The following is a 27,966-nucleotide window of genomic DNA, read 5'->3' as shown; positions in this document are numbered from 1 at the left end:
GGCCTGGCCCCAGGAGGAGAAAGACGATCCTCTAGATCCTTCAGGAGACTTGCTGGGGTCTGTTTAATGGTGCAGAGCACGAACTGGCAGAGCGCAGCCCTGCTCCCCGCCCAGCACAGGGCCCCCTCGCAGCGCAGGGCCCTCCCACGCGTGCAGGGGAGCCTGACCGGAGACAAGGCACAAACGTGTTCGCTGGCGTCACGTGGGCGCAGCGACGAGTCCTGCGGGGCCCTGCCCCATGGTCTGCCCCAGCATAGGGATCTCCAGGGGCTTGAAGCCCAGGCTGTCCAGAGGGATGCCAAAGGCTGTCAGCTTGGCCTCGAACGTCTGCAGCAGGTCATTGTGTGCCTGGAAGAGAAGTGCCCCAAGTTCTGGCCTGCCACCCCAAAGCCCAGATCCAGGCCAACTTGCCCCCACTGCCACCTGAGCACAGGCCCCCTGCAGCCCCCTGCATGGTGGCAGGAGGATCAGGCCCTCCTTCACAGGGGAAACGGGGAACTGGGAGAGCTGCAGCCTGGGCGATCACAAGGGCTGTGTCCTGAGCTGTCAAAAAGGCGGGCATGAAGCTGCTTAGCTGACCTGCTGCAAGTTCCCTTCCCTCCCTGCAACGCCTGGAGCAGAAGGTCTTGTTTTCACTCCCCCAAAACACAGTAAGTATCGGACAGGTCCCAGCCCTGATCTGGCAGGACAAGGCAGCCCCAGCCCCCTTCTCTCACCTTGCAGACTCGTGCCAGCTCAAACTGCAGGTCCTTGATGGTGTTGTTCTTGGAATCGAGCACGTCCTGCGAAGGGAGACAGCGCATTAGGATCGGCATTGAGAGCACAGCCAGCACAGAGCTGAGCAGTCGAAGCTCATGGAGCAGTGCAGTGTTCAGGCTGGCACTGTGACCTGGCTCACATGCCACAGCTCACGGCATGGTCCTCCTCCCTGGGAGGCATCCATCAGCCTGTCCTGCCCTGAGCAAGTGCTGCCAGGGACAGCGAGCCCCAGGCAGAGGCAAGAGACAGGGACCTTGCAGGTTAAAAATAAGGGTCCTTGGAGCACAGTGGCACTGACCAATAGTTTCCAGAGAAGCAGGCCCCATCTTCCACCCCATGCTCCTCCCTGCACCAGAAGTGCCAGCATTGCATTACATCATCTGCCTGGCTTCAAGGAGGACGGATGGATGGCAGCACCTGCTCTCGGCAGCACCTCCCTGACGTCGCGACACTGGGGAATTACAGGGACAGAGTCTGCCTGAGAAGACGCCAGCCGCCAGAGGCAGCTGAGCGAAAGAATTCAGGGACTCTAGCAGCTGTGGGCAAGATTGACGCCTTGTCGCCTTCCCAGGAATGTGTTTTCCAATCTCCTGCTGTGGCACCTGTCACTCACCCACTAGGTGACACATCCGCTGCACTGTCCTAAGAAGAGGTTGCCTTGGGCTACCTGGCCTGGTTGTCCCAGAGCACCCTGGCACAAGGATATCCACAAGCTTCACTGGCACTCCACCACAGAGGGCACCTGGAACGGGTGCACCAGCGTGGGACAAGCAGGAAGGCACCAGAGAGCCAGTGGCTGAGCTAAGCATGGAACACAAATCCCTTGCGTCTCAAGCTGATACGAAGCAAGTGCTGCTTCTCCAGTTACTGCTGCTGCAGGAATGTGGGACTCTGAGCCTTCGTTGCCACACCAGAGGCTTTCTGCATAAGTATTTTTAGCGTGCCAGACATTGAAGAGCCTCTGGGAACTGGTCTACAGTGCCTCTGTAGCCAGTGAGACCAAGAGATGAGTGCTGGTGAAGTTCACCAGCTGCAACTCCGCAAGTGCACAGAGCACCTAGGCTCAGTGCTCACCGCAGCCTACCCACCTTATGAAACTTGACCCAACAGCCCACGTTTGAGTGCCACCTCCACCGAGACCTGGTGAGCATTGCTCAGCCTGGGGCCATTCTCCTAGAAACAGGCCCCACGTGAGTCTGATCAGAGCCAGACTCCTACACTCACATGCTCTGCTCTCGAGGGAGAGCCAGTGTGCCCTCCAGCACCATGCACAGACTGGGTCCTGGGTGCGCTGGGAACAGACATGATGGGCAGAGCCCTGCCCTTCATATGGCACATCCGACAAGGGAGCAGGCTGAGGTGTTCACTGCGGCATCTCAGTTCCGCGGACTCACAGCCAGATATCCGCAGTGCGGGGAGGATGGGGACCTGGCTGGCTTAGGACAGACCCTGAAAGCCCAGATGCAGGCACCTCAGGCCGCAGCCATGCTCACACATTCCGAGGTCTGCGTTTATCCCAGGCTATGGCCCAGAGCAGCCTCTGCTCCCCACAGAACCAGCCCTGCTGTATGTGTGTGTGTGTGTATGTGTGTGTGCAGCTTTTGCAGGGCCCTATGACAGCAAATAGTACCTCCAGCTTGCGTGAGACCAAGGAGAGGGCGCTCGGGTCGAGGTTGGAGGCCGAGAGGACTTCGTTGAGCTCCACCTCCCTCTTCTCCAGGATGTTGAAGAGTCCCTTCAGCTTGCGCTCCAGGAGGAGGTTCTTGAAGCCAGTCTTCTGCTGCACCTCATTAATAGCTTTGGTGAACTTCTGATAGAGCTCATCTCGCTCTGCCTGCACCTGCTCCCAGACACAACACACATCCACAATGCCATCAAGACCACTTTGCTGGCAGCCACCCAGGGCAGGGAGCAGTCAGGTTCAGCAGCTTGGCCCTGCCTGCTCCACTGAAAGCCAGGCCACTGTCCATGGCACCTGCACACTGGGGGACACAGGTGCAGAGTGCAGCTTCCCTCTGTGGCTGGCACCCCCTCAGCACCTGCACTTCTACCTCCTTCACTCTCCAGGCACTGGACGCCCTGTAACAGCAGAAACTCATCAGCTGGCCCAAACAGCAGAACTCACCCCAGTGCAAGCTCTGCTGTTCAAGTTTCCCCTCTCATCCCCTACACTCCAGCTGCTCTGCACCCAAGCTCTTTCCCTCAGGGCTCTGTGCCAGCCCAGCTACCTCTCCTCCAAAAGGACTCTTGGCTGTCTGTGAAGACTCTCTCACCTTCGAGGCCCTGCAGGGAAGCAAGCAGTCATCTCCACCCTCCCAGCGGTGGTGGTCCTAACTGGCAGCAGGACCAGCAGCCCTTACTTTAGGTGCACAGCACTGCAGTGACACGCAGAGCCCACAAGCCCAACAATCCAGGTCACATCTGGATCCTCTCTGGCAGCAGGGCAGCAGTGACAGGCTTGCTAAGCTATGAGTTCCCTGCCTGGGAGTCACTCAGGGAAGTCTTTTCAAATGATATGCTCTCACACTGATAGTGCTGCAGGCTCCTGAGGACAGCTATGAGCAGGCCAGTCATGATGGTCACAGCAGCTCCTCACAGGGCTCCGTCTGAAGCACTATTTTATACCTCAGAGAGAGAAGCCCAGAGCACACAGGGGTTTCTCCTCTCCTCCTGGCAGCTGGTAGGACTGGCAGGAGACTCTGGCTCACAGCTAGTTAATAAGTGTCCTAATTAGGATCTTTCCTCCAAAGCCTATTTCTGAATGCACTGAATATGTTGCTGCCTTAATGATGGAATGTTAACGAGGCCTCAGATCAAATGTTCATATTCCTGGGGATTTTTACGAATTGCAAATGAGCTCTATTCTGCCTCAGTAGATTTATCTGGGTTAGCTGGGAGGGAGAGGCTGAGTCTGGGAGAACTCTGTCAACAGACTATGCCTTGAAGACGAACTCATCCTGAGCAGCCCCTGCATAGCAAGCAACCAACAAGCTCTGACAGAACAAAGGAGTGAGCTCTAGCAGAGAACGGGGCTCCATTTGTCACTGGACTGTCCCCAGCTCCTCCCTACTGTAGCAGAAGCCTGTGCACATGGTTCTGCTCCTGACCCTGTGCTGCAGCCAGTCATCCGCAGGCCAGGAGGGGAGTACTGGAGCGTGCACTATCGTTTAGCCAAGCACAAGGCCAGGCCTATCTGTGAGCACGGGAGATGCCAAAGCTGCAAGAAGCTTTGTTGTATACAGCAGCTAATGCTCAACTCCGCATCAGATCTTCAGAAAGCCCTTAGCTAAGCACGGCCTGGGCAGCCTCTGCTGTCACTGTGCCCAGCCTTCTGCAAAGAAGAGAGGGTTTGGGGAAGGTAAGAAGCTGTCTAGGCCCACCTGCAGCTCTCACCTTACTGAACCTCTGTTCCAGCACTTCATGTTCCCACTGAAGATCTTTCAGTTCCTTCTGGGTGACTTTCAGATGGGCCTTTGTGTTCTGTAGATGGGAAGGGGCAATTAAGGAGCACAAACTTCTCTGGAAGGTGTGAGGTGTGTTCCAGCAAGGGAGGACAGTGACGGAGTGAAGACATGTTGGGGAGAAGCAGCGTGGCAGCACCGGTACCATCTCCCCCTTCCTGCAGCAGGAGCTAACCTCCCCCTCTCCTCACCAGAGCCAGAGTCCTGGGAGTCTCATGTGAGATGTAAACAACCAGCTAAGTTGAAAGAGACTCAGAGGAATTCGCTTGGCAGTCTGGCCAAGCAGCTGAGCTGAGCAGCAGAGGTCACTGCTGAGCAACTCTGCTCCAGAAAACAGCCAGGATGGCTTGGAAAAGGACAGAAAGAGGCTCAGCAGGACAAGCGACTCACCGTCAGAGCCTCCTTGTCCTTCTCATAGTGGGCCACCTTCTTCTGCAGCTCAGACACCTGCTCCTGGGCCCGCTGCAGGTGGTCCGTCAGTTGCTTGTTCTGGAGCAGCATGTCTGCCATCTCCTTTTCCAAGTGATTCTCTTTTTTTTTCATCTCCTCCATCTGTTCCTGTTCTTGGAAACACGCAAGTGCTACTGCCTGGCCCCTCAGCACTACACTGCCAGAATATCCTTCCCACTGCTGGCCCAGCCAGCTGCATCTGCACCCATACAAGAGCTTCACCCATGCAATGTGTGCAATTCCCCCCAGGAGAAACGCAGTGCCAGCACCTCCACCCACGGCCAGATCTGGATGAAAACTTTACCGGATCCAGCCCCCAGTGGAAGGGAAACACTCCACAAGCCAAGCAGGATGTGACAGTGAGGCCAAGGCAGCAGGCAGGCAGTACCTTGAGTGTGTTGATGAGCGCCAAGTTATTGAGGGTGACATCATTGTAGTAGTTCTTGATGTCACTGAAGGCCTTCTCATGGTTCTTCATCAGCACATTGATCTGGCTGTTCTTCCTTTCCTCAACCTCATGGATTTCTGTCTTTCTGCGTAGATCAAGCTCATCCCGCAGCATATGCATCTTCTTGTTGTACTTGGCCTCAATCTCTGGAGAAGAGCACAGGGGGCTGAGTGAGAACTGCCTGGAGACCCTGCATACACGCACCCCCAGCTCTATTAGGATGTGCCAGCCCAGCACACGCTGCTGCAGCATCACTCTGGGGTGGGATGTCATTAACAGCACCGCCATCACCCCCACCCTGCAAGCAGAGCCACAGAGAGCAAAGCCCAGAAATAGCATCCTGGAAGCAGGGCACTGGAAACGCTCCAAGCCAGCCCGTGAGAACCTGAAATGCCCCATGAGGAAGACAGTAGAACGAGGACTGACACTGGCAAGGGCTCCCCCAGCCACCCTAGAGCGCAGCCTGGAGAAGTGCCTGCCAGACAGCTGCACTCAGCAACACAGCCTGGCAGCAGCAGCAAGAGCCCTGCCTCTATCTGCAAGTGGTGCGAAAGCTCGTGCCTTGTCCCAGCCACTCTGGGAGCACAGCTCGGAGAGCGCTGCAGGCCACGCAGCTCGGCAGCCCCAGAGCACAAGGGAGCAAGAATTAGGGAAAAAATGACGCCTTTCAGCAAGACGCTCTGTTTTGCTCCAGGAAGCCCAGCAGCGCAGCAGAGCACTGAGGTGCTCTCCTCCAGCACACTGACAAGGGATGTCACGCACATCCTGACCTTTCACTTGTCTCTCAAAGTCACTGCACAGCTGTGTGATCTCCTCCTCTTGTTTCTGCCAAGGAGAAAGTACATCTTAGAGACAGATAACCAAATCCTGAGGTTACATTGCGCAGGGCTGCAGTCAGTTGGAGGCTCTCATCCTTTCCATAACAAAACTGCACCTCAGAAGCGGAGAGTGCCCAGCTCAGACCAGCACTGCCTGTCAGCTTGGGCTCTGCACTCTACTCTGCTGTACTGTGCCCAGTTTTGCCTGTACCTCACTGGTTGGGCACCTTGATTTTAGGCCCTCTTCCCTGTCTGCACACGAGAGAGGCCCTGCCTGACCTGCTGCTCTAGGATGTGCAGAGCAGGCCTTGCATGGGCCCCAGCAACTAGAGTGCTTGTGCGATCCTTTCTGCTCCCCAGCTCCGAGTTGTCACTAACGTTCCCTCACAGCCACAGGCTCCACACAGGCCTCGGCTTTGCAAACGTGGGTTCCAGGTGCTCATGCACCAGTGCAGCCATGCCCACAGTCAGGCAATGTCACTGTGCTCTAAGTCCCTCCCTGGCCTCCAGGCCAGTCTCTGCAATGGAGCTGGGGTCCATCAGCCTGGGGCAGTGTCCAAATCCCCCCCGAGTTAGCTGCACCCTGGGAGAGTCCCCCTGATGTTCGAGAACAGCTCGTGCCACGCATGGATCCCATACTGTCTGAGCAGGCAGCTGCTTAGTAGGTTCTCCAGCTGTCCTCATGGCTCCTGGCTGCAGGAAGGGGCCTAAGGAATTGCCCCAGGAAACCCGCCTCTGTTCCCATGCTGTCTGTTTAGCGCATCTAAGCACGCCTGTTACTGGTACTATATTATACACAGCCTGTACCTCGGCAACTCCATCCTCTTTCCGGGGAGACAGCAGGAGGGGTAGTCTGCTGCTCACACGCCAGGGCAGGGAGGGCTCAGCCAAAGGCTCCACCACCTCCCTCTGCCGCAGACGAGCCTTGCCTGCTACTCGGGCCTCAGCCCAGGCCTGCCGTCCCTCCTGCCCTGCCAGTGACCTACCAGTCGCATGTTTTTCACCACCACCTCGTTGGCCAGCTCCTGCTCCTTGAGCTCCACTTTCAAGGAGCGCACGTCTTTACGCAGCTCCATCTCCTGAGCCCAGTGATCCTTCTGGGCCCGCTTCATGGACAGGGTGCCCTCTGCCTTCAGCTCAGTGAGGTTTTCCTGGTGTTCATACAACAGGTGCTTCACCTTCTGCTTGTAAACCTAAAAACAAGCCACAGACCAGGTGAGGGGCTTCAGGAGGTGCTGACAGGAATGCCCCTGAAGCTGGGCTGCTGGCCGAGATGCCCTGGTTTGCATCCTGCCCATCTCCTCCTCTTCCTTGCTTCCCTCACCTCCTCCCTTAGCTGTCCAGAGCTCACCCACCTGCCTGGCCAGGGTACTCACAACAGATCTCAGCCTACTCATCCTCCCACCTTGATCTCCACTTGATGTCGCTCCTCTGCCTCCTCCATCTCCCGGTCCTTGTTCCGCAGTTCTGCTTTCTTCTCCTCCAGCTGCCGACGAGTGATCTCCCAGAAGGTGTGAATCTTGTCACGCTCCAGCTGGAAATAGTTGCGCTCTTGCCGTTCCCGGTCCAGCTCCTCCCGGAGACGTACAACATGTTCCTCCAGCTGCAAAGCCAACAGGAAGAGCCAAATAGGGGGAAAAAGGAGGCCTCAGATGGACAATTCCCCTGAAAAAAAAAAAAAGCTGAACTAAGGCTCTTTTCAGGACACCCATGGCAACCTATGTTGCAACCCTAGTAGGACACAGTAGCTTTTAATAGGATAGAAAAGCACAGGACAGAAGAGGAGGTGCCCTGACCAAGGGGTGGGGTTTGTACAGGACCTGAGAGCAACACATCAGCCTCTGGGAAAAGAGCAACAAGATTTTTTTCCTACCATAAGAAGCCAGGACTCAGATACTGAGTGCCCAGGGGCTTGCTGCCACCCCCCCCCCCCCCCCGGAGCCCTGGGGGCTCCCGGGCCCTCTGTCCCAGCCCATCTCACAGCAGCCAGTAACACCATTCCAGGCCAGAAGCAGAAGATCTTATCCCAGGCAGTGAGGTCCTGGGACAGGGCCTGTTTCTCCTATGTTTGTAGAATACCCAGCAAAACACAGTCTAAGTGGAGCTTCTGGAGCAACTGATATTAGGGAAAGGCATTATATCCTCCACCTCTGCCTCTCCTTACAGCACCTAAGAGAGCCTCCTACTCAAGAAGAAATGTGTTTTGTGATGACTGTTCCAGGCTGCAAGCCACAGAGCTACAGGCTGGGCAGTTACAGAACTGAGTACAAGTGCAACAGTCTGCAGAGATCAGTCTCCTCCAGTTATGGATGGAAGCAGCCAGTTAGAGGGGCTTGAGTGGACAGAGAAACACCAATTCAAACACAATTTCTGTCTGTCAGGCAGGTTACTTGCTAAAGGAAAAAACACAGGACATTAAGCACTTAAAGAATATGATATATTCTCATCAAGGATATCCTTTTCACACCACCAGGACAATGAAACAAGAGAGCAGCGTGCCAGGGTTATGAAGTCAGGCCTAAGACAGTGAGGGCACTGAGCTGGAGAACAGAGCGCCGCAGAACAGCGGAAAGGAAGATGAGATGCGGTGGCTGATCTTTTCAGGAAAAGTGCTGAGTAGGCTTTGTGAGATGGTACACATTGTCCAGACATGTGGGAGGCAACAAAATGAACACCAGCCGCTTGTTCTGTCTTCTCTACTAACCTCTGCCATTTGTCATCCCTGGAGCCTGAACCAAACATCGAGCACCGGCCTCTGCTAGAGTTCTTACAAAATGCAATGTCCTCGGACCTTGGGGGAGGCTGGGAGATGTGGCAAGCTCTCACCTGATCCTTGTTCATGTCCTCGGGGGGCAAGCCATCCACCACTGCTGCAGCTTTGCCCACCTTCCCTTTTTTGCCACCTTTGCCACCTTTTTTTTTGGGTGCCTAAGAAAATAAATCAAAACGTATGAGCATGTGTGTGGCTCGGGAGCTGGGATGAAGCTGGGCCGCTCAGTGTTCCCTTGCTAGGGCTCTGCTCCAGGCCAGCCACGCAGCTTGCCTGCTCTCACAGCAGAGAGGGGTTCAGTGGGGCGACAGGGGCGGCTGGCTGGTGCAGCCAGAGTCCCAGGGAGCAGCAAGGGCGCCCGAGGCCTTCCGGGACGCCTGCAGCTCCAGGCACAGCTCCTGCAGGCTGCTCCACAGCAAAGCCTCGGGCCCAGAGGGGTTCTGCACCCCTCCCTCCAGCCGGGCCCGGCACCAGAGCCCCGGCGCTCACCACCGCCGGCTCCCGGAGCCCTGGGGGCTCCCGGGCCCTTCGCTGGGGCCCGCCGCACCGCGCCCCTCCCGCTCCGGGCAGGCCCCTGCCCAGGCCCAGGCCCAGGCCCAGGCCCGGAGCCTCCCGTGCCCCATGGCTCGGCTCCCGCCAGCCTCCCCGCGGCTCCCCCCTGCCCCCGCAGCAGCCCCCGCCCACGGCCCGGAGCTCCCGCCGCCCCCGAAGCCTCCTCTCCCCCGGGTCCGGGTCCAGGCCCAGGCCCGGGCCCGGCCCTCACCATGGCTGCGGCCACTCGCACCGCGGTCTCCAGGCAACGGGCGGGCAGCTCTCGCGAGAGCCGCGCGCCGGGGCGGGGCTCGCGCCCGGGGCCACGCCCCCAGCAACGCGAGGCCCCGCCCTAGCAACGGCGACGGGGCCGGCAGCCGCCCTCCCGCCCGCGGGTTCGAGTCCCCCCGCCCCGGCGCCGGCCTCGGCCCCAGGGTGCTGCTGCCCGCCCGGGGCCATCCCTGGCCAGTCACCCGCCCCCAGCCCGTGCGCAGCGGCCAGCAGTTCTCCTCTGGCCTCCTGCGGAGTGCCGGCACACCTGAGGCCTCCCAAACTCATTGCATCGAGTGGCGTCACTTTTATTTGTGTCGGATTCTCCTGACGTTTTCCTGCCTTGCGGGAGTGGAAGCTGCCACCGTGCCCCGCCGGCTTTCACCTCTGCTGCCCCGAACCGCAGCATCCCAGCAAAATGCAGCGCCTGCCGCGGCGCCCGGTGCTTGGCCACTCAGCACCGCAGGGCTGGGGCTCCCAGCAAGGCGTCCAGCAGCCATCCCTGCCCCAGCCCCGCGGGGGCCTGCTGGTCCCCACGGCACGCAGTGGCCAAGGCTGCAGCCACGGGCCCCTGTCTGCGCACTCAGCCCGGCCGTGGCGCAGGGCACGGCACAGGCGCCTGCCCACCCGCTCTGCCCCCGGCTGCGCAGAGCCCAGGGCCCCCTGCCCTTGGCATCTCGGCTCCGGCTCTGTAGCCCTGTGTGCGGCATCCAGGCCTGCCCTGCTGCTGCTCTCCCGCCTGCCCAGGGTTTGCTGGGACCCCTTGGCACCCCCAGGTCCTCCTCAAACCCTGGGGCTCCCCCTGCACCTCACAGGATCCCCTTTGCACTTCAAGAGCCCTCTGCATCCCTGGATCCCCCTGGTACCCAGGGAACCCTGTGCACCCTCTCGGGTCCCCTCTGCCCCCAAGGTCCCTCTTGCAGGTCATCTGTGCACGCTGGGGTCCCCTCTGCACCCCCAGGACTCCCTTGCACCCTGGGGTCCCCTCTGCCTCTCTGGGTCCTCCTTGCATCCTGAGATCCCCGCTGCCGGCCCCGCACTCGCCGCGGCTCCCCCGCATCCCCGGTCCCCCCGGCGCCCCGAGCGGGCGGGGCCGGTCCCCCCCCCCCCGCCCCCGCTCCGCCCCCGGCACCGCCCCCGCCGCGGCGGGCAGGAGCGTGCGGGCTGCGGGCTGGCACCGGGCCCGCCCCGCCCAGCACCGGCCCCGGCCCCGGCCCCGGCCCCGGCTCCGGCCCCGGTACCAACCCGGCCGGCCTGGCCCGGCCCGGCCCATGGAGGCTGCCGAAGAGGCCGGCATCGCAGGTGAACGGTGGCCGCGGGGCGCGGGGGGGGACAAGGCCGGGCGCGCCCATCACCGCGGCCTCGGGCCGGGCGCCTCCTTCGGCCGGCAGCCGGTGCTGAACCGGGCCGGGCCGGGCCCGGCGGGATCGGGGCCGCGGAGTGCGCGGCGGGAGGCACGGGGTGTGCACGGAGGGCTAGGGGGTGTGCGAGGGGGTGTGCAAGGACGAGAGGGCTGGGGGTGTGCAAGGGGGTGTGCATGGAAGGGCGGTGATATACATGCAGAGGGGTGTGCAGGGGGTGTGCATGGAGGGCTGGGGTGTGCAAGGGGATGTGCGTGGACGGGCGTGGGGCAAAAGGGGGTGTGCAGGGAGGGGTGGGGGTGTGCAGGGGGTGTGCATGGAGGGATGGGGTGTGCAAGGGGTTGTGCATGGAAGGGCGGGGTGTCCGGGGGGTGTGAATGGGAGAGAAGGGATGTGCATGCAATGGGGTCTGCAGGGAGCGTGTGCATGGAGGGGTGGGGGTGTGCAAGGAGGTGTGTGTGAGGGATGTGTGCAAGGGGGAATGAGCATGCAATGGGGTGTGCAAGGGGTGTGGGGGGGGGGATCGCAGGGGTGCGTGGAGATGCGTGCTCGGGGGCGTGTGCCTGGGGTGCGGGGGGCACGGGGGGTACAAAGGATGTGTGCGCAAGGCGGGGGGGGCACAGAAGCAGGCGCGTGTGTGCACGCAGGTGTGAGTGCAAGGAATGTGTGTGCATGGTGGGGGGGGCATCCGCGGGCTGGGCCCCCCAGGGTGGGGAGCGCGCGGGAGGGGGCTGCCCGCAGCGCCGGGGCGCACGAGGACCGCGTGGCGCCGCGCAGCAGCCGGGGTCCCCCCACGTCGGGGCCGCCGGGGCTCCCTGCCGCGCGGGGGGCACCGTGCCGCCGGCGCTCACCGGGTGCCCCGCGACGCCAGGGCACGGCTCCGGCAGGGCGGCCGGAGCCCGGTGCCGCCGCGCGCTGCGGTTTGACGTGAGTCAGCAGAGCAGGCAGGCGGGGGCCCTGACGCCGGCCCCGTCTCCCACCTAGGTGCCCCGTGAGCCCCCAGCAGCCGCCGAGGTTTCGGCGTGGAGCGGAGCGGCATCGGCCGGCAGCACCGCGCCAACATGCAGGCCGAGGCGAGGGGGGATTTCTCTGGCACCGAGCAGCAGCCCGGTGCGTGGTGGCTTGGGGCTGCGCCGCGGCAGAGCCGGGCTGGGACGCTGCCGGGGCGGAGGGGAGGCGCTCCAGACGGTGACCCCGGCGCGTCGCCCCCGGCGCGGCAGCAGGCCGGACGCCGGGGCGGAGGCACGGTGCAGCCAGGGGCAGCTCTGCCCGCCGGTCGTGGCAGGCTGTGCCGAGCCTCCTCCGCGGGGCCGGGGATGCGCTGGAGCTGCGCGGACTTCCCCAGCGGAGTGGGGCAATGGGCCGGGCAGGGGACCAGCTTTCCCCGCCCAAGGATGCCCCGTCGCGTCCGGCGGGGTCGGCGCGCAGCGGCGCCGGTGCACGGGGCGCCCAGTGCAGCCCCCAGGGCTGCCCCACTGCGGGACCCAGATCTCCCCATTGCCATTTCCCCCTCCTGGCTCCTTCGGGCTGGGCATTTCTGTCCCCTTCGCCACCACGCTGACGCCCTGCTGGGGCGATGGGCTAGGAGACACCCCGTCAGAAGTGAGCGGCTGCCCGGGACCCCACGCCTGCCCCAGCCCCACGTGTGCGCGGGGCCGAGGGCCCGCCGGTTCCCTGACGAATCGCCCGGCTCTCCCCACGCTGTGCGGGCTGTGGTCCCCCGGACAGGCTCTGCACTGGCAGAGATGCCCCAGCTGCCCCCGGTTTCCCCGCTCGCACACCCGCATCCCCCTGTGCCGCCAGCTCAGGGGTCTGTGAGCCACCGGCCCAGGGGGTCAGGCGCTGCCTCGGCCCCGTCCGCCCTTGCCGCCTCTTCCCGGGAGACAAAACGCCCCTTGTCTCGCTCCGGCCTCCAAACAGGCTCCGCTTTTGTCTCGCCGACACAAAGGGGCTGCGAGCGGGGGGGAGTAGTACAGGGCTGCCGGCTGCTGGCAGAAGAGCTGCGGGGGCCCCAGCGGCCAGCCCCTCCGAGGAGCTCTGCCGCCTGCGGGGCCGGGACCTGCTGCCCCACATCTCCCGGCAAGTCCCGGGCACCGAGAGGGGCCGGAGCAGGCTGGGGGCAGGAGCTGCTGTTCCTGTCCCAGCCCCGCACTGACGCCGCTGGGGCCTGTCTGGCAGAGCTCGGCAAGGAGGTGCATGTGCCGGAGCGAGCCGCCGGCCCCCCGCCCCACAGGCCAGCCGAGGAGGCCCCCGGTGCCCCCGTGGAGGAGCAGGGCGGCATCCCCATCCCCAGTGCCGGGCTGCTGCAGGTCACCGAGCGGAGACGTGAGTGCTGCCCCTGCTGGCCCACGCCCTGCCAGCCACCCCTGCCTGGGGACCCTCCTGGCCCTGGGGACCCTGCGAGCTCCCCCAGCGCCCCTCCCTGCCCCTGGGGTCCCCCACCAGCCCTGGGGACCCTGCCTCCCTCAAGGACCCTGCAAGCTCCCTGGGCTCTTTCGCCTGCCCCTGAGGAGCCTGCCAAGCCTCAGTCCCAGGTCCCCTGCCTGCCCCCAGGGACATGGGGACACTGCCATCCCTCCAGGCACCTCCTGCCAGCCCCATGGGGTCCCCTGCCTGCTCCCAGAGCCCTGGGGGCCCTTCCAGGCCCCTGGAAACCTGTTCCCTCCCCCCGCCAAGATTCCCCAGGTCCCTGCCCACCACCCCGAGCACCAGATCCCACGAGGGCCCCCAGCCCTGGTGTCCCCACCCCATCCCAGGCATCCCGGCCTCCCGCTGCTCCCGTCCCGAGCGCGTCCCTGCTGCCCACAGAGCCCCTGAGCAGCGTGTCCTCGCTGGAGGTGCACTTTGATCTGCTCGACCTCACCGAGCTGACCGACATGTCGGACCAGGAGCTGGCTGAGGTCTTCGCTGACTCGGACGACGAGAACGCAGCCGGCGAATCGCCGGGCGGTGAGTGAACGGGGCCGCCCCACGGCTGCCGAGCCCCCGCAGGGGCCGAGGCCGGGGCTGACCCCCTCTCGCTCCCTGCAGGGCTGCGCCCGCACGGCGTGCCGCGGGCCGGGTACCTGCGCTCGCCCTCCTGGACCCGCGCGCGGGGCGAGCAGGGCCGGGAGAAGAAGCACCTCAGCGACTCAGAGCTGCAGCCCGGCATCGCGGACGCCTTCCTGGCAGTGGAGCGGCCGCAGGAGGAGTAGGCCGCCCCGGCCGCGGGACTGGCCGTGGGGCCGTGCCGGGGAGTCCCGGCACGGCGGCCGGAGGCGCGTCCGTGCCGTTTTGACCTCGCTGCCGCGCGTCCCGCCGGGAGGAGCGGCGCGGGGGCCGGAGGGGCGCCGGGCCAGGCCGGGGGCGAAGGGAAGGTCTCCGCAGCGCTGCTGCGGCGCAGGCTGGGCCGCGTGGCCCCGGGAGCCCCTTGCCGGCCCGCGGCGGCCGCCCAACACGCACCGAACCAAGCCAAAGCGCCGCCGCCGGCTCGGCACCCTCGCAGGGAGGGCGGCGGGGGCCGAGCCGCCGCGGGGCGGGGGGGGTCCTGCCCGCTCGCCATGTAGCAGCTTTCTGTGCCGGTAAAAGCGAGGGAGCCAGGCCTGCGGCTCTGCCCGTGTCCGTCGCTCGGCCCGCGGGGACGGGACGGGGACGGGGGTGGCTCAGCCCCGGGGGGGGGGGGGGGGGGGGCCGCACCGGGAGGCACCGCCCGCCCCCGCCTAGCAACGGGCGGCGCCGGCGCGCACTGATGACGTCAGAAGGCAGCGCTGCCGCCGCGGCGCTCAGCGCGCATGCGCCCCCCCCTTGTGGCGCGGTGCAGCGGGCCGCCGCCCGGGCGGCAGCAGCGAGCTGCGCTCCGGCGTTCCGGCCCCCGGGTGGTGGTTGGGGGGGGGGTGCCAGGCCCGGGGCAACGGGGGGGCCCGAGGGGGGACAGACCGCATGGCGGGGGGACACGGGGGCCGTGGTGGGACAGGCCCCGTGACGAGGCAGGCCTGGGGCATGGGTGGGGGACAGGCCCACAGGTCCGGGGGCCCAGAGCAGGGGCCATGGCGGCAGGGGGGTGGGCAGCAGGCCACAGCCCCGCCAGTGCGGCCACAGCCCCACAGAGCCGCGCAGGGGTGAGGGGGGAGCTCGGCCCGGACCTCCCCGCTCCCGCCGACCAGGGGGCCCCAAGCAGAAACAGGAAGGCTGCGCTGTGCAAAGAGGCCACGTTGCTGCGACAGGGAGCCGCGGCGCCAGGATGGCGCGGGGCAGAGCCAAGGGGCGCCCGCCCATGGCTGCCCGCCGCCCGCTTCGCCCCCTCAGCCGCCCTCCACCATCCCCCCGGGGAAGTAGCAGGGGTAAGGGGCAGGTAGTGTGTGTGTTGGGTTGCTGTGGGGGAGCTCGCTGGGCCGGGGTCCCCCCCCTTGTCTGTGTCGCGCAGACGCCGTGGGGCAGCCGCCCCCGTGCAGGGCCCGGCTGCCCTCTAAAGTGGGCTCAGTGCTTGCGTCGTGCTGCCTCTGCCCGCGCCGCAGCTGTGGGGCAGGAGACCCCCCCACACACTGAAGCGGGCCCCGAAACCACCCCGCGCCCCAGCTGCCCATCTGTCCATAGGGCCGGGCCGCCCTAGGGCTCGGCCTCGGTGCTGGAGTCCTGGAAGAGGGACTGCTTGCGCAGGCTGAGCCGGGCGCAGCGCGGGCACGTGGTCGAGTTGTCGTAGTAGCAGTCCCTGTGGGGAAAGCGGGGTGCGCGTGGGGCTGCAGCCGGCAGCGCCGGGCCGCCCCGCGGCTCCGGGCACGGCGAGGCGCTGCCCGCCGGCGCCCGCTGTACCTGTGGAAGACGGCGGAGCAGTCGGTGCACACGGAGGTGTGGCTGTCGAAGGGGAAGAGCACGTCGCCTTCCTTGCAGAGCTCGCACACGAAGCCCTTCGCCTGGCAGCGCTGGGGCGGCAGCGGGCAGTGAGCACCACGCTATGGGGCCATGGCCCCGTCCCGCCCCACAGCCCCGCCGCAGCCCCCGGCCGCCCCGGCTCACCTCGCAGTCGAGCTTGATGTGCTTGGCAAAGAGGGTGTGGATCTCCGTCAGGGAGCAGCTCAGGCGCCCGGCCTCGATGTCGATGAGGTCCTGCAGCGAGTACATCTCGTCGTTCTCCACAAAGTGCTGCCGGTCCTGCAGCTGCACGGAGAGCGCCCGTCACCGCTGCGCCTGGCCCAGGCTCTCCCTGGCGTGGCGCCCGCCACCCCGGGCGCCCTCCTGCCTCCCGGGGCCAGGCCCGACCTGCAGCAGCAGCCGGGCCTCCATGGCCTCCTTGCAGGTGATGAAGTACGGCTTCATGAGCAGGATGTCCTGGCGCAGCTTCTGCAGGGGCACAGGGAAAGGAACAGGGATGGGATGGGGACAAGGATGGGATGGAGATGGGACAGCACAGGGGAAAGGATGGTGACAGATGGAGACGGACAAGATGAGGGCATGGACAGCAACAGGATGGGATGGGAACAAGATAAGGATGGTACAGGAACGGGGTGGGATGGAGACAGGGAGGGTGGGCAAAGGATGGGATGCAGACAAGGACAAGAAGGGATGGGGACAAGGACGGGATATGAATGGGACAGGACATGGATATGACAGGGCAGGACAGATAGGATGGAGATGAGGGCAGGATGGGGACAGAATGGGGACAGGGATGAGACAGGATGGGACAGGGTCAGGCTAGGTCAGTCTCAGCCCCATAGTGCTTCGAGTGCCCTCTGTGTCCCCAGCGTCCCCGGCCAGGCTCTCCCCGCGCCCACGTGCCACCAGCCTGGCTGCCTGCAGCCTGGTCCCCGACTCCCTCCCGGCGCCGGAGGGGACCTGCCAGCGCTGCCACCCCGTCCGCCCTGCTGCCCCGCGCTGGTGGCAGCCCCATGGCCCCGGTGCCGTGTGCCGGGCTGGGCCCCCCAGGGGGCCGGGGGTCCCGCGCTCACCCGGATCTCCACCAGCTCCTCCACGTAGTTGAAGAGCAGAGGGTTGATCTCCCGCAGCTTCAGCACTGGCCGCGACACCATCAGCGCCAGGTACCGCATGCTGCAGCGGGACACCTGCGCGCCCATGGCCGTCACCCCGCAGCCCCCTGCGGGCTGGGCTTGAGCCGCCCGGCCCCACGGCACTGTGGGGTGAGCCCCGCTGTCCTGGCAGCCATGACCACGGCCCCAGGGGCCCCCAGGACCCCCGCCAAGGCCCTAGCCCCCAAGGACCCCCAGCCCAGTGCTGTGGTTCCCAGGCACCCCCAGACCATGGACCTGGCCCTGGGGGAACTCGAGGACCCCCACGCCTGGGTCCCAGCCCCCAGGGACCCCCAGCCCAGCCCAGTTCTACGACCCCATGCCCAAGGACCTGGCCCCCATGGATACTCCCTTGGATCCCTCCTGAGGGCCCTGAGCCCCCAGGGACACCCCTGCCAGGGACTCAGCCCCCAAACAACCCCCAGCACAGGGACAGGGACCCCAGTGACCCCTGCCCCAGGGACACAGCCCCCCTAGGTCACCCATGACCCAGGGACACAGCCCCCCAGGGATCCCCAGGACCCCTGCCCCAGGGACACAGCCCCCCTAGGTCACCCATGACCCAGGGACACAGCCCCCCAGGGATCCCCAGGACCCCTGCCCCAGGGACACAGCCCCCCCAGGTCACCCATGACCCAGGGACACAGCCCCCCAGGGATCCCCAGGACCCCTGCCCCAGGGACACAGCACCCCCCCCAGGTCACCCATGACCCAGGGACACAGCCCCCCAGGGATCCCCAGGACCCCTGCCCCAGGGACACAGCCCCCCCCCAGGTGATCCCTCCCCCAGGAGCCCAGGATCCCCAGCCCCACAGTGCGGCCCCCCTGGCCGGCGCTGGGCGGCCCGCGGCACCTTGCGGGGCTCGAAGTCCCAGTTGTGGATGGCGCGGGCCGGGATGACGGCCAGGTCGTTCCAGTGGCAGCTGCTGCAGTAGTAGAGGCCGGTGTAGTCGCACTGCCGGGCCTCGCTGGGCACCCCTCCTGCAGCGGCAAGCGCGTGGGTCTAGACCCGCTCGCCCCATGGTGCCGCGACGCCCTGGCCGCAGCGTCACCTCCTGCGCTCGGTCGCCCCAGGCATCCCCTACTCCAGCTGGCCGTCCAGGGGTGTTTGGGGCTGAGGACCTGGGATACATGGGGCTAGGGGGCAGTGGCCAGAATTGTGTGGGGCTGGGGGCCAGGGGTGGGGGCTGCACGGGGCTGGAGTAGGGGATGCCTGGGGCGACCGAGCGCAGGAGGTGACGCTGCGGCCAGGGCGTCGCGGCACCATGGGGCGAGCGGGTCTAGACCCACGCGCTTGCCGCTGCAGGAGGGGTGCCCAGCGAGGCCCGGCAGTGCGACTACACCGGCCTCTACTACTGCAGCAGCTGCCACTGGAACGACCTGGCCGTCATCCCGGCCCGCGCCATCCACAACTGGGACTTCGAGCCCCGCAAGGTGCCCGCACGGGCCGCCCAGCCCTGCCCCAGCCCCACGCCGCCCCCGGTGCCTTACGGAGGGAGATGGGGGCCCGGCACTCGGCGCAGCGGTAGTCCTGGCTGTCGAGCCCAGTCTCGGGGCAGATGTTGAGCTCATACTCGGCTTGGTGGCTCACCTTGGACCTCACGCAGGGCTTGGTGACCAGGGCAGCACTTGCTGTGGCAGCGGTAGTAGCACCCTGGGGGCAGGCGGCCATGAGAATGAGACTGGGGGGGGGGGGCGTCGCGTCCAGCCCCACGCGGGTCCTGGCTGCCAAACCCACCTGTGCAGGTGTACCAGGTCTGTATGAGGCCCCAGATGATGGTGCTGCACTTGTCACACGTCTGCTTCACGCTCTTGCTCTTCTCCTTGTAGAAGCGGTGCTCCAGGATGACACGGATGTTGGGCTCGTCCTCGAGGGGTCCTGCGGCGCGGGCACGGCACAGCCAGTTGCAGGGCTCCCCGTGCCGTGCCGGCCCCCTGCACCCACCCCGGCCCCCCGGCCCGGTCCTGGCCCCACCTGGAGCTCCTGCAGCTTGAGGCGCAGGTGGATGAGCCGCACGACGGCGTCCTTCTGCCGCTCGGAGTGCTCCGGCAGCTCCAGGATCACCCGCTTGCACTCCTCGATGGCCTGCCGCAGCTGCCGCACGTCGGAGGCCAGGAAGAGCCCCTGCGGGGTGGAAGAGGAGGAGGAGGAGGAGGGTGGTGGTGGGCCAGCAGCCCCGTGACCCAGGCCCTACCGCCCCCCCCAGCCCCACTCACCACTGGCCGGGAGAAGTGGTCCTCGGCCAGCCCCAGGTCCATGGGGCGCTCCAAGCCCTCGGGGTCGCTCGGGGATGGCTCCGGCCGCCGCTCTGCAAGGGGGGGGGGGGGACTGGGCTCAGGGGGGCCAGGATGGAGGGGGATGCATGTCTCCCCCCCCACCCCCCTGGCACCCACCTGGGGCCGGCGGCACCTCGTGCTGCTCCGGCGCCTTGTCGAAGGGGTTGAGATGGGCCTGGCGAAACCGTGCCAGCTTCTCGCCGTACTCCATGGCCGTGCGCTCTGTGGGTGCGCAGCCGTCAGGAGTGGCTGCTGCGCTCCCGGCACGGCTCGGCTCGGCACAGCTCGGCACACAGGGACGACACCACACGCCGCTGGGGCGGGCGGATGAACCGGTCCCGCCACCTCCCACGCCGGCACCGCCTGTGCCGCGGCCGGGGCTCTGCGGGGACGGCACACCCCGCGTGTTTTTGTGCACGGGGCCCCCGTGGGGGTCAGGGCCCACCGTGCCCCCACCCCGAGCGGAGCGGGGGGGCTGCAAGGGGAAGCAGGCGCATCCTGGGGCCCTGCGAGGCGGTTCTGGGGCACAGCCCTGCACAGGGACACCGGGCTTGGGTGCATGGGGGCACCCCAGCATTGCCCCCCACCGCGTGCCAGTCTGGGGCACATGGGGCTGCAGGGACCCAGCACAGGGGAATGAGCAGTGCAGCATTGCATGCCCCCCTCCCTTGCAGTGCATGGTCCCCACAGCCACCCTTGCACTGTATGAACCCCTCCCCTTGCAGCGCACATCCCCATAGCACCCCCCCTTGCACTGCATGAACCCCTCTCCTCGCAGTGCACATCCCCATAGCACCCCCCCTTGCACTGCATGACCCTCTCCCTTGCAGCTCACAACCCCATAGCACCCCCCCTTGCAGTGCACGACCCCCTCCCCTTGCAGTGCCTGGTCCCTACCCCTCCGGGCTGCACATCCCCCAGTGCTCCCCCTTGCACTGCACAGTCCTCCCGCCCTTGCAGAGCATGGTCCCCACAGCCCACAGTACAGCCTCCACCACTGTGCTGCCCCCCACTGCAGGGCCCCCCATTCCCCTCATTGCACAGAACCCCACACTGCAGGGGCTCCTGCCCCAAGGCACAGCTCCCACCGCACGGTCCTGATGCCACCCCCCGGCACCCCTCTACTGCACAGCATGGGCTCTCCAGCCCACAGCACAGACCCCCTCCCATTGCAGGACCCCCAGGCCCTATGGCTTGGCCTCCATTGCCGCCCCCTGCACCACTCGGCCCCACTGCACGGGCCCCCGCTCCCCTCCCACATTGCAGCCCTTCTGCGTTGCATGGCCCCATTGCTCGGCCCCCACCCCCGGCACGGCCAGCCGCGTTGCACGGGACCGGTCCCCGCCGCTGCAGAGCCCCGGCCCCGCCGGCCCCGTTGCGCGGCCCGGGTCCCCCCGCATTGCAGAGCCCCGGCCCCCCCCGCGGTGCCCGGCCCCGACTCCCGCCCGTTGCACTGCCAACGCCGCGGCACAGCCCCTGTCACCCCCCACTGCAGAGCCCCGGCCCTGCCGGCCTCCTTGCACGGGCCCCCCGCATTGCACCCCCGCACGGCCCGGCCCCCCGGCCCCGGCCCCGGCCCCGGCCCCGGCCCCCGGCCGCGCCCGGCGCCGCCCCCGCCCGCCAGGGGGCAGCGCCGCCCCCGCCCCGCTCACCGCGGCAGCGCCCGCCGCGCGCCGCCCCCGCTACATGGCCGCCGCGCCCGGCCCCGCCCCTCCGCGCCCGGCCCCGCCCCTCCGCGCCGCGGCCCCGCCCCTCCGAGGCCCCGCCCCTCCGAGGCCCCCGCCCCCGCGCTGCCGCCCCCTGCCGGCCGGCGGGACCGCGCCGCGCCGCGCCGCATCGCCCGGGCGGGGCCGCGGCCGCAGCAGCCGGGGGCCGGGGGGGGGGGACCAGGGCGGGGGGGTGGGTGGGGAGGGGAGAGGGGCTGTCTGGGCCCGGCCCCACCGGCGCACGGGGCCGGGGCCCCGGCCCGTAACCCCCGTCCCCCTGTGCCCATAGCTCCCTGTCCGTCTGTCCCGGCCCCTCCCAGCTTGCCCTCGTGGTCCGTAGCTCCTTGTCCCCGATCTGCCCCCCTGGCTGTCTGCGCGACCCCTTTGTCCCCATGCCCGCAGCCCCCCTCCCCATAACCGTGTCCCCACGATCCCCTGCCCCATGGCTCCCCATAGTCCCTTGTCCCCATGGAAGCCTTCACTGTGGTCCCCTCTCCCTAGTCCCACCATCCCCATATCCCCTTGTTTCCATGGGCCCCTCCATCCCCACAGCCCCTGTCCCCATGGCTCCCTACTCCCATAGTGCCTTGTCACCACAGTCCCTTCCCGTGGACCCCTCCTAGTCCTACCAGCCCCATAGTCCTGGCCCCACAGTCCCTTCTCTCCAGTCCTTGTCCCCTGGCTCTGATCCCCACAGATGCCTCCCCATAGCCCCCCACCCCTGTAACCATAGCTCCATCCCCATAATCCCTTGTCCCTCTTTTCCTAGTCCCTTCTCCCCCATCCTTGCCCTTGGTACCATAACTACCATCCCCCTAGTGTCTTGTCCCCCTCCCCAGTCCCCATAGCTCCATGCAGCAGAGCCTTGGAGGCTCCTCTCCCTGCACTGGGGCCAAGAGCGGTGGCCCAGACCCAGGGCACAACTGAGACCCAGTGAGGAGAGCAGTGCTATGGGGTGGCTGTGCCATCAGGGTGCAGCCCCAGTGCATGACCAGCCTGTCCCCCACCCTGGGGCCGGGCCTACAGCACTCAGTGGGGTGACCTGGCACAAGGCCACGCATGGGGCTGCGATCCTCAACCTGCCCCCACCCCAAGGACCTGCACACAGGGTAACTTGACAGCAATAAATTTATTAAGTATTCAAAAAAAAAAAAAAGACACAAACCAGTAAAAAACAAATATCGGGGCGCTCACAGAGTCGCAGGACAGGGCTGAGCTAACTCATAATGGGGGACACGGTTAGTAAATACCGAATTATTTTGATCTTGGGACCCCTAATCAGAAGCAACTAGAAGCCGGCTAGGACTCGCTAACGGCGGCGGCGCTGGCTAGCGGGACGCAGGAGGAGCCAGGCCCGGGCAGGCACGGCGGGGGCTGACCCCGCCGGCTTCACTTGGCGCCCTGGGCCTCCGACTCCTCATCGTCATCTTCATACATCTCGCCCTCCTCCTCGGCCGTGGCGTCCTGGTACTGTTGGTACTCGGAGACCAGGTCGTTCATGTTGCTCTCAGCCTCGGTGAACTCCATCTCGTCCATGCCCTCGCCCGTGTACCAGTGGAGGAAGGCCTTGCGGCGGAACATGGCCGTGAACTGCTCCGAGATGCGCTTGAAGAGCTCCTGGATGGCCGTGCTGTTGCCGATGAAGGTGGAAGACATCTTCAGCCCCCGGGGTGGGATGTCGCACACAGCCACCTTGACATTGTTGGGGATCCACTCCACGAAGTAGGAGCTGTTCTTGCTCTGGATGGCCAACATCTGCTCGTCCACCTCCTTCATGGACATGCGGCCCCGGAAGACTGTGGCCACGGTGAGGTAGCGCCCATGGCGAGGGTCACAGGCTGCCATCATGTTCTTGGCATCAAACATCTGCTGGGTGAGCTCAGGGACGGTGAGGGCCCGGTACTGCTGGCTGCCACGGGCTGTCAGCGGGGCGAAGCCGGGCATGAAGAAGTGGAGACGTGGGAAGGGCACCATGTTGACTGCCAGCTTGCGGAGGTCGGCGTTGAGCTGCCCTGGGAAGCGGAGGGAGGTGGTGACGCCGCTCATGGTGGCTGAGACAAGGTGGTTGAGGTCGCCGTAGGTGGGGGTGGCCAGCTTGAGGGTGCGGAAGCAGATGTCGTAGAGAGCCTCGTTGTCGATGCAGTAGGTCTCATCCGTGTTCTCCACCAGCTGGTGGATGGAGAGTGTGGCATTGTAGGGCTCCACCACCGTGTCTGAGACCTTGGGCGAGGGCACCACGCTGAAAGTGTTCATGATGCGGTCGGGGTACTCCTCGCGCACCTTGCTGATGAGCAGGGTGCCCATGCCCGAGCCGGTGCCGCCCCCCAGCGAGTGGGTCAGCTGGAAGCCCTGCAGGCAGTCGCAGTTCTCGCACTCCTTCCGCACCACGTCCAGGACGGAGTCCACCAGCTCGGCCCCCTCCGTGTAGTGCCCCTTCGCCCAGTTGTTCCCGGCCCCACTCTGGCCTGCGGGAGAAGATGAGCTGTGCTGGCTGAGCTCCGGCCGCGGGCGCCCCGGCCCCTCGCCCACGCGGCGTGCCTGGGGCGGGTTGTGCACAGCGCCAGCCTGGCCCCGGCTCCGGCGGGGAGATCTGAGGCTGGTGAGAGGCGCCGGGAGCGGAGGGGTGGGGTGGGAAGTGGAAGCCGCAAAGGCTTGGCGGGGAGCCGCCGGCACAGCCCTGTGCTCCGGGGCGAGACGCGGCCGGAGACGGCCCCGGACGCGGCGGCGGCACCCCGGGAGCCGGCTCGCGCCGAGCCCAGCACCATGCCGCTCTGGGGTGCGGGGCTCTGGGGAACGGGGCGCAGCCCGCGCCAGCGCGGGGACGTACCAAAAATGAAGTTGTCCGGTCGGAAGAGGTGTCCGAAGGCCCCCGAGCGCACGCTGTCCATCGTCCCCGGCTCCAGGTCCACCAGGATGGCGCGAGGCACGTACTTGTGAGCTGCAGGGAGACCCCGCATGACCCGCTGCCCCCTCCGTGTCCCCCCGCGTGCCGTAGGCCGGGGACCCCCCGGGGGGCCGCGCTGGCCCCCCGCCCACCCCACCCCACACTGGCAGGGGCTTACAGGAGGCCTCATTGTAGTAGACGCTGATGCGCTCCAGCTGCAGGTCCGAGTCGCCCACGTAGTTGCCGCTGGGGTCTATGCCGTGCTCATCGCTGATCACCTCCCAGAACTGGGGGCACAGCGGGGGTCAGGCGGGGTCGCCCCCCCCCCCGCGGGGGGATGCAGCCCTGCCCTGGCGGGGCAGCGCTCGGGGTCGGGGCCTTTTGGCCATGGGGCAGGGTCCCAGCTTGGGGTGCCCAGTGCCAGCACCGGGGGGGGGGGGGGAAACCTTTAGGGGCAACCCCAGCCCGGGGTGGTGGTGGTGCCTCTGTGCCATGGGGCAGCGGGGGGGGGGGCATCCAGGGGCAATGTCAGCCCGGGGGGGGGGGGCTCTGTACTGCGGGGGCTGGGGGGAGGGACTCCAGGGGCAATGTCGGCCCAGGGGGGGCTCTGCACTGGGGGGGCTGGGGTGACCCCCAGGGGCAATCTCAGCCCGGGGGGGGGCTCTGCACTGCGGGGGCTGCGGGGGGGGACCCCCAGGGGCAATGCCAGCCCGGGGGGGGGCTCTGCACTGCGGGGGCTGGGGGGGACCCCCAGGGGCAATGCCAGCCCGGGGGGGGGGGCTCTGCACTGCGGGGGCTGGGGGGGACCCCCAGGGGCAATGCCAGCCCGGGGGGGGGGGCTCTGCACTGCGGGGGCTGGGGGGGACCCCCAGGGGCAATGCCAGCCCGGGGGGGGGGGGCTCTGCACTGCGGGGGCTGGGGGGGACCCCCAGGGGCAATGCCAGCCCGGGGGGGGGGGGGCGCCTCTGCACTGCCACGGGGGCACCATACAGCCGGGAGGGCGCCCCGGGGGGACCGGCGCCGTGGGGCAGGCTCTGCATCGCCGAGGACCCGGTACCGGGGGTGCCACACCCCGGGGGAGGCGTGCTGCGGGGGGGGGGGGACGACACACACCCCCAGGGCACCGGAGAGGTGCGGGGAGGTGGGGGGGGGGGGCGGTGCGCGCCGCCTCCTCCCCCCCCCCCCCCCCGGGGCACCGGGGACAGCGCCCGGGGCCGCCGCCGCCGCCGCCGGGGCGGGTGGGCGCTGCCCGGCGCTGGCCGCGGTGCTGAAGCGCCGCTCGGGGCGGCCCCGGCAGCGCCCCGGCCCCGGCAGCGCCCCGGCCGCCGCCTTTGTGCGCGCCGCGGCAGCGGGCCGGGGCCGCCGCCCGGTGCCGGGGGCGCGGTGGGGGGGGGGGGGGGGGGGCGCGCCCCTCCCCCGCCCCCGGCCGCGGACAAAGGAGCGGGGCGGGGGCCCTTTGTTCTCCCCGGTGCGGCGGCGGGCGGGGGGGGGGGGGGGGGGGGCGCCTTTGTCCGCCGCTCCGCTCCCTCCGCAGCGCCGGGGCGGGGCCGCCGCGGCGCCGGGGCCGCCGCCGCCCGGTGCCGCGCGTTACCTTGGCCCCGATCTGGTTGCCGCACTGCCCCGCCTGGATGTGGACGATCTCCCTCATGGTCGGGCCGGCGCGGCGCGGCGGGCGGACGGGCGGGCGCGGAGCGGTACCGGGAGCGCGGGGGGCGGCTCCGCCGCCGCCGCCGCCTTTATAGGCGCCGCGCGCCGCACCGGGCCGGCCGCTGACGTCACCGCCGCGCCGCGGCCAATCGGCGGCGCCCGCCGCAGCGCGCTGCAGCATCCCTGCGGCACCGCGCCCCGCCCGCCGGCCCGGCACGGCCCGGTTCGGCCCGGCACGGAACGGAACGGGACGGATCGGTTTGCCCGGCCCGGTGGGGCTTGGCCTGCTGCGGCCCGGCCCGGCTGAGACCGACCCGGCTCGGCCCGGCCCGGCCCGGCCCGGCGGAGACCTGGCACTCGGGGACACCGTTCCCCTCCCCCCCGCCACCGGCTCCCGCGGGGGGAGGCGAAGGGACCCCCCGGGCACGCGTTGTGGGGGAGGGGAAGACGGACCCCACCCATATACCCGCGGGGGTGGGGAACAGAGAGCGCCCCAGCACCCACGGGGGGTCCGCGGGCCTCTGTTGTGGGGGAGGGGAAAGGCCCCCGCCTCGGACACCCGTGGGGGTGGGGGACACTCACGACGGGGACAGACCCCCACCTGCCCACCCCCGCGGCGTGGGGACCACCGGCATCGGGGGGGACGGGGAAACTCGGCTACTACCCCCATACTGGGGGGGGGGAGGGAGGCTGGGACCCGCCCTGCACCCAAGGGGGCCCGGGACCCCCCCGGGGGGCTCCCACCCCACCCCACCCCACGGGGGGGGGATTGGAGACCCCGAGCACGGCCCCACCGCATGAGCTATAGGGCAGGGATGCCCCCTTCCCCCCCCCCCGCACACCCAGGGCCCCCGACACAGCGCAGCCCTCCAGGGTTCCCCCGCCGGAGCCCCACACGAGGGGGCACAGGGACAAAAGCGGGGGGGGGGGCGGCGCGCCCCGACGTGGCCCCGGGCCCGGCCCGCGGCGGCGGCGGCTGCGGAACAAAGGGCGGCGGCGGCGGCGGCGGCGGCGGCGGCCGGGGCGGGGGGCGGCGGGCCGGGGGCTGCGCCCTGCTCGCTGCCGCCCCCGCCCGGCTCCGCCGCCCCGGGCCGCTGCCGGGAAGGGGCGCCGGGATGCGGCGGGAACGCGGCCACTTGGGGCAATTGGGCGATGAATAAAGGAGCTCGCCCCCTGCCCCCAGCAGCCCCCAGTAACCCCCACTCCCAGGACGGGCAGGGGCTGGACGCGCCGCCCCGCCGGGGAGCCGCCGAGGCTGGAGCCCGGGGGGCCGCGGGGCCGGGGGGCCGCGGGGCCGGGGCGAGGGGCGGCAGCCGGGGCGGCGCGCAGCGCGGTGCCAGCCACAGCATCGCTGCAAAGAGCCTTTATTCAGCCGGGAGGTACCGGTGGCGCGCGGCTCCCGGGGCACAGCCGTGCCGCCGCGCCGTTACCTGCGCGCAGCCCGCGTGCTGCTCGCTACCAGGAGCACAGCACCACCTCCCGCAGCGTCCGCCGGAGCTCCTGGCTCCGGAAGGCGTAGATGAGGGGGTCCACCACGGAGTTGCAGATGATGAGGATGAGGAAGAGGTTGAAGTAGCTGAAGAAGCATGTGCAGAAGGGGTTGGTGGGGCAGGTGACGATGAGGATGAGGTGGAAGAAGAAGGGCCCCCAGCAGATGAAGAAGACGCCTAACAGGATGGTAAGTGTTACAGCACCCTTGAGGCTGCTGGTGCGGTAGACGGTGGGTTTCCTCTGCTGGCTGGAGATGCTGCGGAGGTGGTGGCGGGCCAGGGCGAACATGTGGATGTAGAGCACCAGCATGAGCACCAGCATGAAGAGGAAGAAGCCAATGAGGCAGAGGAGGATGGCGTTGCTGCGGTAGTAGGTGATGAAGACGGTGCTGGAGATGGTACTGGCCAGCCAGACGCTGGCCATGGTGACCACGGCCCGCTGTAGCGTCATGATGCTGTGGTAGCGCAGGGCGTAGAAGATGGTGATGTAGCGGTCCACGGCGATGACCCCCAGGAAGGAGAGGGAGGACACCACGGAGCTGCAGATGAGCATGTCGATGACGTTGTCCATGTGGCGGATGATGCTGGCGCGGATCACCAGCACGCCATGCTTCATGAGCAGCATGAAGAGCGTCTCCACCAGGTTGCTGACGCTCACCAGCATGTCGGAGACAGCAAGGCAGCAGATGAAGTAGTACATGGGCGAGTGCAGGTTCCTGTTCTTGAGGATGGCGGCGACCACCAGCACGTTCTCCACCAGGCTCACCAGGCCCAGCGTGAGGAAGAGCTCGTTGGGGATGTCCAGCCCCTGGCAGCCGCCGCCGCCGGCCCCGGCTGTGGCGTTGCTCTGGTTGCCCTCGCTGGCGTTCCAGGGCTCACGGAGCAGGCGCAGCGGGGCCAGCGTGGACATGGCGCCCGCCGCCGGCCCAGCGCCCCGCCGGCTCGGGGCTCGCCGCGCAGCACGAGCCGGCCGCCCCACGCCGCCAGCGCTCGCCGCAGCCCCGCGGGCACCTCTAGCGCGACGGCTTTGGGCGGAGGAAGCGTCGCCCCCGGCCGCCCCGGGGTCCCGGCGGGCACGCGGTGCTGGAGGCGCCC

General features: G+C 67.5%; 3 protein-coding genes across 11 annotated transcripts; all 3 read right to left on the bottom strand.

Moving 5' to 3' along the window:
* Window positions 1–39: 39 nt before the first annotated feature.
* GAS8 (growth arrest specific 8) lies at window positions 40–14,516 on the bottom strand. Of its 9 annotated transcripts, none has more exons than XM_062586146.1 (11): window positions 14,310–14,516; window positions 8,763–8,864; window positions 7,342–7,539; window positions 6,923–7,129; window positions 5,889–5,943; window positions 5,059–5,264; window positions 4,611–4,778; window positions 4,153–4,239; window positions 2,390–2,599; window positions 717–782; window positions 40–348 (listed from the first exon to the last, which is right to left on the bottom strand). In XM_062586146.1, exons 2-11 carry the CDS (start codon window positions 8,775–8,777, stop codon window positions 199–201), a joined length of 1,362 nt encoding a protein of 453 aa, XP_062442130.1. In that variant the 5' UTR covers window positions 8,778–8,864; window positions 14,310–14,516; the 3' UTR covers window positions 40–198. The 9 variants fall into 9 exon arrangements, with proteins under 9 accessions (XP_062442130.1, XP_062442121.1, XP_062442123.1 ...); XM_062586137.1 differs by lacking the exon at window positions 14,310–14,516 and adding an exon at window positions 13,615–14,264; XM_062586139.1 differs by lacking the exon at window positions 14,310–14,516 and adding an exon at window positions 13,732–14,264.
* Window positions 14,517–15,041: 525 nt separating this feature from the next.
* Window positions 15,042–19,810, bottom strand: DEF8 (differentially expressed in FDCP 8 homolog). Its single transcript, XM_062586119.1, is given in 12 exon segments — window positions 15,042–15,555; window positions 15,657–15,766; window positions 15,861–16,001; window positions 16,104–16,184; window positions 16,790–16,903; window positions 17,721–17,848; window positions 18,359–18,486; window positions 18,488–18,521; window positions 18,606–18,748; window positions 18,844–18,992; window positions 19,085–19,176; window positions 19,262–19,810. Coding segments are annotated over 12 exon segments (1,758 nt in total). The 5' UTR covers window positions 19,797–19,810; the 3' UTR covers window positions 15,042–15,452.
* Window positions 19,811–21,972: 2,162 nt separating this feature from the next.
* On the bottom strand, window positions 21,973–27,781 carry TUBB3 (tubulin beta 3 class III). Its single transcript, XM_062586871.1, has 6 exons — window positions 26,841–27,781; window positions 25,983–26,052; window positions 25,326–25,427; window positions 23,913–24,021; window positions 23,678–23,788; window positions 21,973–23,315 (listed from the first exon to the last, which is right to left on the bottom strand). The coding sequence occupies exons 1-6, from the start codon at window positions 27,779–27,781 to the stop codon at window positions 22,240–22,242; spliced, it is 2,409 nt and encodes an 802-aa protein (XP_062442855.1). The 3' UTR covers window positions 21,973–22,239.
* Between the last annotated feature and the right edge of the window lie 185 nt (window positions 27,782–27,966).

The sequence above is a fragment of the Rhea pennata genome, chromosome 13 (assembly GCF_028389875.1).
Source record: "Rhea pennata isolate bPtePen1 chromosome 13, bPtePen1.pri, whole genome shotgun sequence".
In the NCBI taxonomy this organism is placed as follows: domain Eukaryota; kingdom Metazoa; phylum Chordata; class Aves; order Rheiformes; family Rheidae; genus Rhea; species Rhea pennata.
The sequence above is the reverse complement of the archived record's forward strand: the minus strand, read 5'-3'. Positions and strand labels throughout refer to the sequence as shown.